General features: G+C 35.7%; 1 protein-coding gene across 4 annotated transcripts in view; it reads left to right on the top strand.

The window, feature by feature from the left end:
* The window catches only part of TPP2 (tripeptidyl peptidase 2), an 87,872-nt gene that overhangs the window by 30,131 nt on the left and 44,655 nt on the right, over window positions 1–13,086 (top strand). For all 4 annotated transcript variants that reach the window (XM_066380581.1, XM_066380582.1, XM_066380580.1 and 1 more), the window contains exons 7-11: window positions 2,925–3,079; window positions 4,009–4,085; window positions 6,093–6,220; window positions 9,018–9,117; window positions 12,666–12,814. In XM_066380581.1, the coding sequence (XP_066236678.1) occupies window positions 2,925–3,079; window positions 4,009–4,085; window positions 6,093–6,220; window positions 9,018–9,117; window positions 12,666–12,814 (609 nt within the window). The remainder of the gene's footprint in view (window positions 1–2,924; window positions 3,080–4,008; window positions 4,086–6,092; window positions 6,221–9,017; window positions 9,118–12,665; window positions 12,815–13,086) is intronic.

Genomic DNA, 13,086 nt, shown 5'->3' with positions numbered 1-13,086 from the left:
TGGTCCAACCTCAAAATATTCATCAACATAATTCATCTGATAGACAGTAATTTTACTTCCAAATATTAACCCTTGAGAAATACAACGTTTTTAAAATGATAGAGAATTCTGTAGTGAAGATCTTTGTGCTCTTAGGTAAAACAATCTAAATACCCATCAACAAAAGAATAGGTTTTTAGAAAATTGTGTCTTATTCATACTGTGTAATATTATACAGCAATCAAAACATATTTACATATACCTGTATTTATAAATCTCAAACACATAAATTTGTATTAAAAATATATTGATGATAAAACATTTGTGTAAAACTGTAACCATGCTAGGAAATACTATACCATGTATATGGTATATGTGTTTGAATGGTAACAATATAGATGAGGAAAATATACACACAGCTTCTATAGTGGTTCCTCCTAGTGAGGGAGCAAAGAGAAGGCCGTGGAAGGCTCACTCCTCCCCCAACTTTGTTAAATCATAGCTGAAATACAGTAATATATACTGTGTGTTTGAGTGTGTGTGTGTGTGTGTGTGTGCGCGCGCGCACAGTTTGCTCTGTTTTGATAGATGCATACTCCCCGAAAACCAGCACCACAAAGTGATGAAATACCCATCCCCCCACAGGTGTGCTTGTCTTCCTTTGTAATCCAGCCTGTCTTCACCCAGGTAGCCACTGACTTCCTTTCTGTCCCTCTAGATTGCTTTTCATTTTCTAGAATTGTATATAAGTATAATAAAAAATACGTTTTTTACCTGCCTTATTTCAGAATAAAGATTTGAAATTCATTTATGTTGTTATAAAAAGCTTGTTCCTTATTGATCAGTAGTATTTCATGATGTGAATACATCATGGTTTGTTTATCCATTCACCTATTGATGGGCATTTTGATTGTTTCAACATTTGTGTACAAATCTATATATGTTTGTTTAATTTGGAATGATAACTAAGAACTGGTTAGTTATAGCAGGTATATATTTAACTTCTAAGCCATTTTCCACAGTGGCTGCACCCTTCTACATTATATCTGCAGCCGCCTTCTCCTAATTTTGGCCACTCTCACTGGTAGTTGGCGGGGGGGGAGGGGGGCATTACATTAAAATTAAGTTTTCCTATTTTTATTGGGAAAAATAAGAGGAAAGAAAGAAAGAGTTGGTAATACTGGGCGCATATTTTATGTGACAGCAGTTGTCTAGAGGAGGAGTCTTGGCATTGCAGCAGGCCCAGTCGGAAGAGTCATTGCTCTTGTTTCTCCTGGAGCTTCTGCTGCGCTAATGTCACCCAAACATGAAGTCAGTTATCATTACATTTGTGTCATAGTGTATCTAATAGTAGAGGGATATTTCTCTCCACCTATATTTTCACTTAAATAACAGGCCTAATTTTCTTTTTTTGTTTTTGTTTACTTCATTGGTATATAAAGTGTGTCGGAAAAAGCATACAAATCACAAGCTGTACCACATTGAATTATCACAAAGTGGACACTTCAGTAATCACCACCCAAGTTAAGAAATAAAGCATTCTCAATCTGTGGTGGCACAGTGGATAAAGCGTCAACCTGGAAACACTGAGGTTGTCGGTTCAAAACCCTGGCTTGCCTGGTCAAAGGCACATATAGGAGTTGATGCTTCCTGCTCCTCCTCCTCTCCCCCCCCCCAATGAATAAATAAAGAAATAAAGCATTGTCAAAGCCCCTGTCATATTTCTTCCTATCCACCAACCTACCCTCTCTCCTCTCAAAGTTAACAACTGTCCTTAGTTCTATTAGTACATTAGTTTGAACCATCTGCTATTGCTGTTTTTATAGGTCAGAAATGATTAAATAGTGGTCATTGCACATGATTAAACCTACTATGCTGATTTTTCCATTTATATATGGATTATTCAATATATGTCCTGTATCTGGCCTTCTTTAAATTGGCCTTATTTTTATGTACTTCATCTCATATGTATAGAAGTAGTGCATACTTATTGCTGTATAATATTCAGATATTAATATACTATGTATCCATTCAAGTTTTTGAATTTTACAAAACAATGCTGCTATGAACATTTTTGAATTTGTCTTTTAGTGTACTTGTGCAGATATTTCTGTTGGGTGTATAGCTAGAGGTTGAAATTGCTAAATCATAGATTATGCTATGTTCAGCTTTGCAAATTGCTGGTCTGCTCTTCTACCAGCAGTGTATACATATCCCCATCCACAGCTACTGTTGTCAGCCTTAAAGTTATAGCCATTCTGAAAGGAGTGCAACTTTGATTTGCATTTCCCAGGCAGACTAATGAGGTTGAACATCTTTTCATATATTTATGTGCCATTTGGTTTTCCTCTTTTGCGAAATGCTTTTCAAGTTTTACCCATCTTTATTTTGTGTTGTCTCTTTTTTGGATTTGAAAGGTTTTATTCTGAATATAAGCTCTTTGTCAACTAAGGCATTCCCCAGGTTATGAACAAGATAGGTCTGTAGGTTTGAAACTGTTTATGGTAAGTATTTATATGCACTAAAACATAAAAATAAATACTATGTTAAGACAAACCTCTAAGTTGCACTTAAAAGGTAAATGTACCTGTTCCAATTTACACACAGATTCAACTTAAGAGCAAACCTACAGAACCTATCTTGCTAGCAACCCAGGACTGTCTGTATATATATTGCAAATACTTGCTCATCTTTGTGACTTGCATTTTTGCTCTCCGTGAACAGCGTAGAAGCCAGGTAGCAGAACAGTATATGGAACTCAAAGAGTTTTATATTTTGTGAATTATTGATAAAAGAATTACGGTAATATGTTAATTAAATATTAAGATGAGAGTATATTTTTATTAGATTATTTTTATCATGATTAATAGTATACAAATTGAATTGAATGGTTAAAGCTTTGAATCCGTGAGAATATTTTGTCTTATTCCCCTTTTTCCTTCTAGGAGCTCATGGGACACATGTAGCTAGTATAGCTGCTGGGCATTTTCCGGAAGAGCCCGAAAGGAATGGTGTAGCTCCTGGTGCCCAGATTCTCTCCATCAAGATCGGTGATACAAGACTGAGCACAATGGAAACAGGCACAGGCCTTATTAGAGCTGTGAGTATTTCTGAGGTGTTGATTTAGAAGGTTAATGATTGATGAGCTTGGATAGTTCTAGATTTGTAAAATGCTCTGGGCTTACCAAGAATATTTTTCATTTATTTTTATTAAAACTGATAGGATAAAGTTTCTTAGAAAATATAAAAATATTATATTTCTCATTTCTAGTAAACCTAACAAGGTATTTTGAGATGCTTTAAAACAATAAAAAAAAATGCCTCTTATCCAGCTTGCTCTGTCAGCCTAAGAAGAATTTAACTAATATTCTGCATTTCATTTTAACATGTGAATTGTTTTCTTTAACCTTAGTAACTTTAGAATTTAGTAAGAACCATTCCATTTCCTCTTCCTCTCCCCTACTCCATTCTGCTAATGCTAGTTTTGTTTTTTATAGATTATTTACTGTTCTTTGTCTCCCCCTGCCTTTTTTAAAGTTTAACCATATTCCTAGAAGTAACTTTTTTGTGTGTGTGACAGAGATAGAGAGAGAGAGACAAAGAGGGACAGATAGGGATAGACAGACAGGAAGGGAGAGAGATGAGAAGCATCAGTTCTTCACTGTGGCACCTTAGTTGTTCATTGATTGCTTTCTCATATGTGCCTTGACCAGGGGCCTACAGCAGACTGAGTGATTCCTTACTTAAGCCAGTGACCTTGGGTTCAAGCTGGTGAGCTTTGCTCAAACCAGATGAATCCACGCTCAGGCTGGCAACGTCAAGGTTTGAACCTGGGTCCTCCATGTCCCAGTCCGACTCTCTATCCACTGCACTACCACCTGGTCAGGCCCTAGAAGTAACTTATATTTTTGGATTTGGATTAGAATATGATTCATTCATCAAGTAACTATGGGATTCTATGCCTTTATTTTACTGTCCAATTCGTTTCTATACATTGCTGCCTAATTAAACTCTTTATCATTTTAATAGATGATAGAAGTTATAAATCATAAGTGTGATCTTGTCAACTATAGCTACGGAGAAGCAACTCACTGGCCAAATTCTGGGTGAGTGTTGTATGACATTTGTTAGCCATTGAAACTTAGCTGATGAAGACTATGAAATGCTTTTCATAACTGGATTGAAAATCACATTTAGAAAACAGTCACTGTGCTTAGATGATAACTGTATATCTCCTAGATTCTGGCTCCCATTCCCATACTCATATCCTTGATGTCCTTTTATCCTCCCAGCTAGGGAGACCCCACGCCCATCCATCACTAGAATTCCTCATCCATAAGCAACCTAACTCTCCCAGGTGTAACTACCTGACGAAACTCTAGACTGTCAAAACCCTGTCATTCCCTCAAATGATCCCAGTGAACCAGCCCCTGATCTGCCAGACTTTGCTGGAGAAGCACACTGACATCACACTAAGATTGTGACCACAGACATCAGATGTTTACATAGCATTGTCTTTGGTCATATGCTGCATTTGCCCTTATACTCCTCTGTGACCATCTTATACCTCTTTTTCTCCTCAGAGACCTTTGGTGACCTTCCCTTTCTTCCCTCAGTAAATCCCTCCCCTCTTCCCTTAGAATAAAAGCACGCAGCAGAGGACTCTGTGCCCTTCCTGTGACCTGCTCTGACCCCACCTTCTCTGCCTTCCCTATTGTGTAATGAAAGAAGGACCAGGAGTCACTCAAGCATTTGCCATTTGGTTCTCATTTCATCTCTCCTTTCCTGGATTATCCTACACAGACATACTCTAGAGCTGCCAGCTGCTTCCTTTTTTTTTTTTGCATGATAGGGACAGACAGACTAGAAGGGAGGGATGAGAAACATCAACTCATAGTAGTAGCACCTTAGTTGTGCATTGATTGCTTTCTCATATGTGCCTTGACTGGGGTCTCCAGCTGAGCCAGTGACCCCTTGCTCAAGTCAGTGACCTTGGGCCCAAGCAGTGACCATGGGGTCATGTTTATGATCCTACGCCCAAGCCAGCAACCCTGCACTCAAGGTGATGACTTCAGGGTTTCAAACCTGTACCCTCAGTGTCCCAGGCCAATGCTCTAGCCACTGTACCACCGCCTGGTCAGGCTAGAGCCACCAGCCTTAGAGCAGACACAAAACCTCTATATTTCATACTTACTTCACTCACTTTTCCAGCAAAACTTGGTTGTGTGTATTCACTTCCCGACCCTTCCTTCCTATGATGATGACATCAGTGTTTTCGTACTGCCAGATTCTGTAGGATAGTTACAGTTAATGTGATAACAGCGAGAGGATTTGTGGTCTCTGCTGCAGTGGTTGTGCTTTGAGGGGGGGAGGATATTACTTTGATCTTCCAAAGGTATGTTATCAGGTGTGTTACTGTAGCTGCAAAGTAAGACGACAGGTTCAGGTAAGGTAAATGTTGACCTTTGCCAGGGAAAAACACTGCCATAGGACATAACCACTCGCCATGAACCCCTTTTAGTTAGAAAGTTTTAATTTTAGACCATCCTGTGTGGTTACTTTAGATCTCTGATTTGCAAGGCCGCCAGGTAGGCCTTCCCTGAGCCTGTCAGGTTTAGTAGTAGCCTCTTTTCAACTGTACCCCACTACTCAATCACTGCTAACCATTCAGGACTTGCTTTCAGTCCTTATGTAGTTTGCCCCACGTATAGTCAATTTTGTATCTGGTATTTCCTTGGCCTCATCACTGCTTCCTAGCATTAAAACCCCACTGGTCTGTATCACCTGGAATGGCTGTATCAGTTCCACCATTGGCGAGTGGTGCCAAAAGTTACTTAGCTATGCATTGGAAGAATATTTTGGTATTACAAATACTTTGGGAACAGAGGCTAGGTATTTGTAGTTTGAGAATGTTTCTTGAGTGATTCTAATGCACACCTCCTTATTTATAGCCGCTGTTTTAGTCCTGTTAGAACCGTATTTTAGTCTGATTTTTTTATATAAACCATATTTGCAAATAATACTTTCAAATAATAATTTCTCATATAATAATATAGTTCTTGAAAAGTGAGACAGTATTTTATGTTCAAAGGAATTCTCTCTCTCTCTTTCAGGAGAATTTGTGAAGTAATCAATGAAGCAGTGTGGAAGCATAATATAATTTATGTTTCAAGTGCTGGAAATAACGGCCCATGCCTTTCTACAGTTGGTTGTCCTGGTGGAACTACGTCAAGTGTAATAGGTTAGTTTTCTGTTTTAGAAATGGATTTGTTTAAAAATAAGCAAACAAAAACCCCTCAGTTGATCCAGTGTTAATTGGATCTCTACTGTATGCAAAACACTGTAAACCTTAAATACACCTTCAGGAAAATCTAATCTCATAGGGACCTGCTGATCTGGAATTCACTCTGAAGTGGACTGGAATAAGAGGTTTAATAAGGAGGTACAGATAACAGTGCTGCAGGATTACAAAAGTGCAACCACTTCTGATTGGGGAATTTAGGTAAGGCTTTCTGGAAGAAGTGTAGGATGAAGGTTTCAGTTAGTAGAACTGATCAAGGAAAGGGCTTTCCAAACTAAGTGAACAGTAAAGATACTTGCTTTACTTTTTACTTATAGTGTGCAACTTATTTATAGTAGAGTTTCCTCCTTTGATTTCTCTTGGGACATGCAGAAAGAACTGATGTAGAGGAAGGGAACTTTATTAATGGGAAAAGTAGTTGAAACACATTTGTTCCATGAGTGTGCACCACTCTCTGGTCTTTACATATGCTACAGTGTTAATCTCTTTCACTCTAATCTAATGGAAAAATGCCTATCAACAAGAGTTATGGGAAACCAAAATTAATTGCAACCACAGCATGAGAATAATGCAGTTAGTTTACTTTATAGTACAGTAGCTGCCAACTTATGCAGAAAAACCATGAAATATAAAACCCATTCCCTGTTCTTTTTAAATATGTAGCGTGAGTGAGGAGGATGAATTGAGAAAATTAAGTATGTAGTAAATGATGCCTGAAATATTTTGTTTGTTTTTATTTGAGATCAAAATAATCCCTCTACCTTTTGGTATTTGTGATTGGATATATGACTATAAAAACTATTTGGTCCCAAATAATTTTTCTGGTATATAGGTCAATAATTGAGTAGGCATATACATATTATAGGTGTTATTGATATGTAGATACTGTAGATGTATATAAAATATTTGGTTATCCAAGTTTTGAAATTGGTCCTTTTTAAAAAAAAATATTTAGATATCAGTGATCTTACAAATACCAGATTAATATAAGATATGCTTTTATTTATAGCTTCTGCATTTTAAGGTATAGCTACTTCATGTAATTTAACCTCTTGCCTAAGTAATTCTGTTAAATTGTGTGTTAAGGCAACAGTGCCTACCAGTGATACATTCATTGTGTGTTTTGGTTATCTGGATATTTTATGTACACATGAAAATGAAACAAAAAATAGATCTGAAAGGTTCTTAAAGATCAATCTTTACTATTTTTCTATAATATTCAGTGTTTTGTTGTCTTCTTATCCCCATATTCACTGAAAATTTTAAACTAAATTTTACAAAATAATTGCAATTTTATGTGGCAGCATTGTTAACCTAAATCCTCTTAATTCACATATATGGTATCCCATTTTGTACTCTGAATATGTGTATGTTGTAAAGAGGAATTAGAAGCTGGTAGACCTGGATTCTGAATCCTTTCTCTACTTGTGTATTTTGTACATTTTTTTCAATCTCTGTAGGCCATGTTTCCAAGTTTCCAAAATGAAAAACCCAGGTTTGATCTCAATATTGTATTTCAAAGTCTAACTAGACTTTATTTGCATATTTATCTAGAAGACTGGCATATTATGTCTTTGTTTTTTGCTCATTATTATAGCCATTTTTGAGGAGAGGAATACTGCCAACTTTATGGGTAGAGTTTTGAATAGAATAGTCATTTTAAAATGACCAGTCAGCCTGAACAGGAGGTGGTACAGTGGATAGAGTGTCAGCCTGGGATGCTGAGGTCCCAGGTTTGGAACCTCAAGGTCACCGGCTTGAGTGGAGGATCATAAACATGATCCCGTGATCACTAGCTTGCATCCAAAGGTTGCTGGTTTGAAGCCCAAGGTCGCTGGCTTGAGCAAGGGGTCACTGACTCAGCTGGAGCGCCCTGTCAAGGCACATATGAGAAGCAACAGTGAACAACAACTAAAGTGACGCAACTACAAGTTGATGCTTCTCATCTCTCTCCCTCTCTGTCTGTATGTCTCTCTCTCACTTTCTCTCTTTAAAAAAATGACTAATCGGCCTGACCTGTGGTGGCACAGTGGATAAAGCGTCGACCTGGAAATGCTGAGGTCGCCGGTTCGAAACCCTGGGCTTGCCTGGTCAAGGCACATAAGGGAGTTGATGCTTCCAGCTCCTCCCCCCTTCTCTCTTTCTGTTTCTCCTCTGTCTCTCACTTTCCTCTCTAAAATGAATAAATAAATAAAAATTTAAAAAAAATGACTAATCAGCAGAGGCTAGATAGCTCAGTTGATTAGAGCGTCATCCCATACACAGAAGTTGCGGGTTCAGTCCTTAGAGGACATATTGGAACAGATCGAGGTTTCTGTCTGTCTCTCTCCCTTCCTCTCTCACTCAAATCAATAAATAAATTTTTAAAAATAAATAAAAAGTAAAAAGTAAAAAATAAAATAAAAATGACCAACCAATTTCCTTTTTTTCAAATGTTACATTTTATGGTTTGAAACATTTCTCTTTTTCTTTTACACCTGTACATGCTTTCAGGTACATTATTATTTTTAATCCACATAATCTGATATTTTTATATCCCAAAACAAGACGTATAGTTTAATGTCTGGTACATAGTAAACTTTTGTTTGTTATGTCTTTTTATTTTTCCATTTTATGACAGTGCTGTGGTGTAGGAAGATAAAGCAACTTATCCAAGGTCACACAGCCAAGTCAATAATGGATTAGAATAAGATTCATGTTTTGTGTCCTTTTGTTAATGATGACATCCATCCCACAGGTGTTGGTGCTTATGTTTCACCTGATATGATGGTTGCTGAGTATTCTCTAAGAGAGAAATTACCTGCAAATCAATATACGTGGTCTTCTAGAGGCCCCAGGTAGGTTGAGAGAAGGACATGTGGACTATTACAAATACTTGATTAAACCTTATATGTTGGGGTGAGGCACAGAGTACTGGTAATTTTACCAATTCTTTGTATTAGTATTTACTTATTTTAGCATTTTTGTTTTGGTTAAGATTTTTTTTATAATTAAAGAAGTAAAATACAGTTATTTCATTATTAGATGCATGTAACTATTCTAAGTATGAATTTTTAATTTGAGTCTGGACCCCAAATCCCTCATTTATGAGGTTCTAAATATACAGTAAGTACTAAATTATCTTTAGAAAGTAGCAAATATTTTGTTTGCAATACTTTTGATGCTTAAATTCAGATAAAGCAAAAGCCCTAAGCTTTTGTAAATTGTCACAGTTATAGGCCTGCATACCCTGTGTTTATGTGTTTGAAGTTATAACCAATTGAAGAATTTTGGGTACAATCCATAGTGGTAAGTTCTGTTCAATAAATGAATTTCTTGTGTTTTTGTTCCCTAAAGCCTCTCTGTGAACTATATTTTTCTGATTTCAGTAACTTAATATCTTTCTCAAGAAGTATATTAAGTCCTGATTTATAAACAGGACCTTCTATAAAATAAAGCCTGTTTTAATTCATCCCTTTATCTCTTTGGCATTTTTTTTTTTAAAGAGACTTGACTTTAAATTCAATTCAGCAAGTACCTTACTACTTGCATTAGCCGGACCATAAATGAATAGGTTGTGATCTGAGTTCACAGTGCCATTTTTGACATTGGGATTACATAGGTAGGGCAATCGTTTCCCTTTGAGTGGAACCCCTCAAGGAAGAGATAGTTTTGGAGTTAGCCTTGAAGGATGGGTAGGATTTTGAGAGAGAAGGAGTTTTATATGACAAGATTAGCATGAGTCCAAAGATGAGCAGCTTTTAGTGTAATGGTTTGAGGGAAATAACTGGTAGTTGGGTTTGAACAACAAAAGGAATGTTGGAAGATTAGAAAAACTGGTTGGGATCAGATCAAATGTGGTTATGCTAAATTTAATCCTGTGAGTCAAAAGTATCTTTCTAGCCTTTCCAGGTAATTTCTTCTTTAAGAAGTAAACTTATTTCAGTAGTTTATTAAGGCTATGGATCTCCATGTAGTTTAGGAAGCTTTGCCTATATTATCACCTATACCATAGAGTTCCCTCATCAGCCCAACGAACTGGCCTAAAACTCCCCATCACTGAATAAGAGTGACTAGGAATAAGAATAAGAGTCAAAATTGGCAAAGTTTACATTTTTATATTTAGTTAATAGATGTATTTAGTGAACTTGTTCTTTTCTAAAATAGATTTCAAAATATTGTTTTATCTTATAGTTAGTATAAAAACAAAGTATTAAAGAATGTTTAAACCAGACTTTGTTGACCTTATTTGTGCATAGAATATTTAAGTAATTATTTTAAGAAAATTAGTTCAGGAATTATGGAGAAAGCTTGGATGAAGCACATAATGGTTCTTAAACTAGTTTTTCTAAGAAATGCGAGAATCGGATTTATGCAAATACATGGTTTAATTATTAGGGTTAGAATATAAAGCACTGATTGTCATTGAATGAGTATATTCTGTCTACTATTTTTTAAATGCTCTTCATCAGGGAAGGCTGTCAGAAAAAAGAATTTACTTGACTTCCTGATGTTTGCAACCTTTGTCAACTTTGACTCTTATTTCTAACCGTTCTTATTCAGTGATGTGGAGTTTTAGGCCAGCTACTTGGACTGATCAGGGCAATCTGATGTTAGAGATGATAAGATAGGCAAAGCCTCCTGAACCACATGAAGATAAGGCATATATCTTATAGACAGATTACCAAATAATGTCTACATAAACATGTTTTGAAATTCCATTACATATTATATTTTATAAGAAAAATACCACTAGCTTTATTTTAAAAAAAACTTTTATATAATATTTATATAAGGTTTTTATAAGGAATGTATAAGGTTTATATTAGAAAATTTTTATTTTAATAAAATTTTAATTTACATTTCATAGAGCCCATTTTTAGAACAGTAATTAAGTGCTTTATTATTAGTCACTTACACTAGTGGAAAATTAATACAGAGAAATAGGAAATAAGTCTGTTAGAATTTATGGCTCTTCCAGTTATTTTTTTCTAGTAATAAGATCAGGGTAGGGGTGGGGAGAAAAAAAAAAAAGATACCAAATGCTCATTGTGGACATTGCTAGACAACATAGATGGTGTAAAGAAGAAATTCAAGATTACCCTGAGTCTCATTATCTGTATGTAATATATTTGGGTGACATTTTGATGAATGACCTTTCAGTCATTCTTTGCATAAATGGGAGATCACACTATTCAGGCACTTTGTCACTCTGTTAATACTGTATGAGATTTTTCAGTGTTCTATATAATGTATTTCCAAATTTCTAATAAAGTGATGGTAAATTTTTGGCTAATCTACATATATTTCAATCATAGTTTAATCACTTTCTTAATGAGATAAAAGTGAATTATAAAATGGATTTTAAATATATCATTTTGTAATTTACCTTAGTACTGGTTTTGAAATCTATAATTTATTATAGAGGTTAGGTATGATAGTCTTTTCAGGTCAATCTCACCATATTTGTTTTAAGATATTCACTAAAAGCGATATCCCTAACCCATTTCAGGAGGAAGATATGACTTGCATTCTTTTCAGCTCTCTGTATAAAAATATGAAACCAAATTGTACTAGTATTCCTATCCAAGCATAAAAATAATTTAGTCTGTTTGGGAAAGAATGATAGAAAGGAGAGGCCAGCATCCTTTCTGGGGAGTTTGTGGCCACTCCTCCAGTTGAGAGGGTGCAGAGGGCAGAGCTTGTGTTTGTTGACAATATGATAATGAGCCCTGCAGGTTTTAATTCATTAAACCTTGCTTAGCCAAAACCTAAAAGGAAGCAGCCCTGTTGACTTAAGCCATCCAATATGGCAGCCACTAGTCTCACAGGTCAGTCTAAATGGAGATGAGCTGAAAGTGCAAACTATACATTGGATTTTCAAGACTTAGTACAAAAAGAATATGAATTAACTCATTTTTGCTATCAATTACATGTTGAAATTATATTTTAGATATGTTGGGTTAAATAAAATACATTATTAAAATTAACTGTACCAAATTGTTACCTTTCTTTTTTTAATGAGACTTTAAAAAAATTTTAAATGACATATATCCCACATATTTTATTGGACAGTGCTATATTAAACTTCAGACACTCATACTAATTATGGACAAGATGAAAGTTCATTCATCAAGGAGTCTGAGCAGTGACATTTATTTTTCCTCTACAACTATAATGACAACCTTTTACATCTAAGCCCAATACACATACACAGATTTTGTCCACTTACAAGGAGAATAATGTTATTTAATGGGAAAATAGTTGTACTGAGTATTCTCCTACACTGATTCCAATAACTGCAAATAGTCCATGATATTGTACTGCAATGTATTTGAACAGTGGCCGTTTTATGAACACTCATGTTTATCCAGTTTTCACCATTGTAAGCAAACTTTTCATTCAGTGCCGATGGAGCCCTGGGGGTGAGTATCAGTGCACCTGGAGGAGCCATTGCTTCTGTTCCTAACTGGACATTGAGAGGAACTCAGCTAATGAATGGGACGTCCATGTCTTCTCCCAACGCATGTGGAGGTATCGCCCTTATACTTTCAGGTAAGGACGTGTCTTAGTGCTCTACATGGTACTTTTTCTAAATTTCCAGTAAAGTGATGGTAGAATTTTGGTTCTTCCACATGTATTTCAATTACAGTTTAACTACTTTTCTTAATGAGATAGAAGTGAGTTAAAGGGATTTTAAATGTACCATTTTATAATTTACCTTAGTACTGGTTCTAAAATCTATAATTTATTTGTAAGATTAAGTAAGCAGGTGTTAAGTATCTAGACAATTTTATGTTTATAGCATAAAATAAAGTTAGATAGTA

Source organism: Saccopteryx leptura, chromosome 4 (genome assembly GCF_036850995.1).
Source record: "Saccopteryx leptura isolate mSacLep1 chromosome 4, mSacLep1_pri_phased_curated, whole genome shotgun sequence".
Classification (NCBI taxonomy): Eukaryota; Metazoa; Chordata; class Mammalia; order Chiroptera; family Emballonuridae; genus Saccopteryx; species Saccopteryx leptura.
The sequence above is the reverse complement of the archived record's forward strand: the minus strand, read 5'-3'. Positions and strand labels throughout refer to the sequence as shown.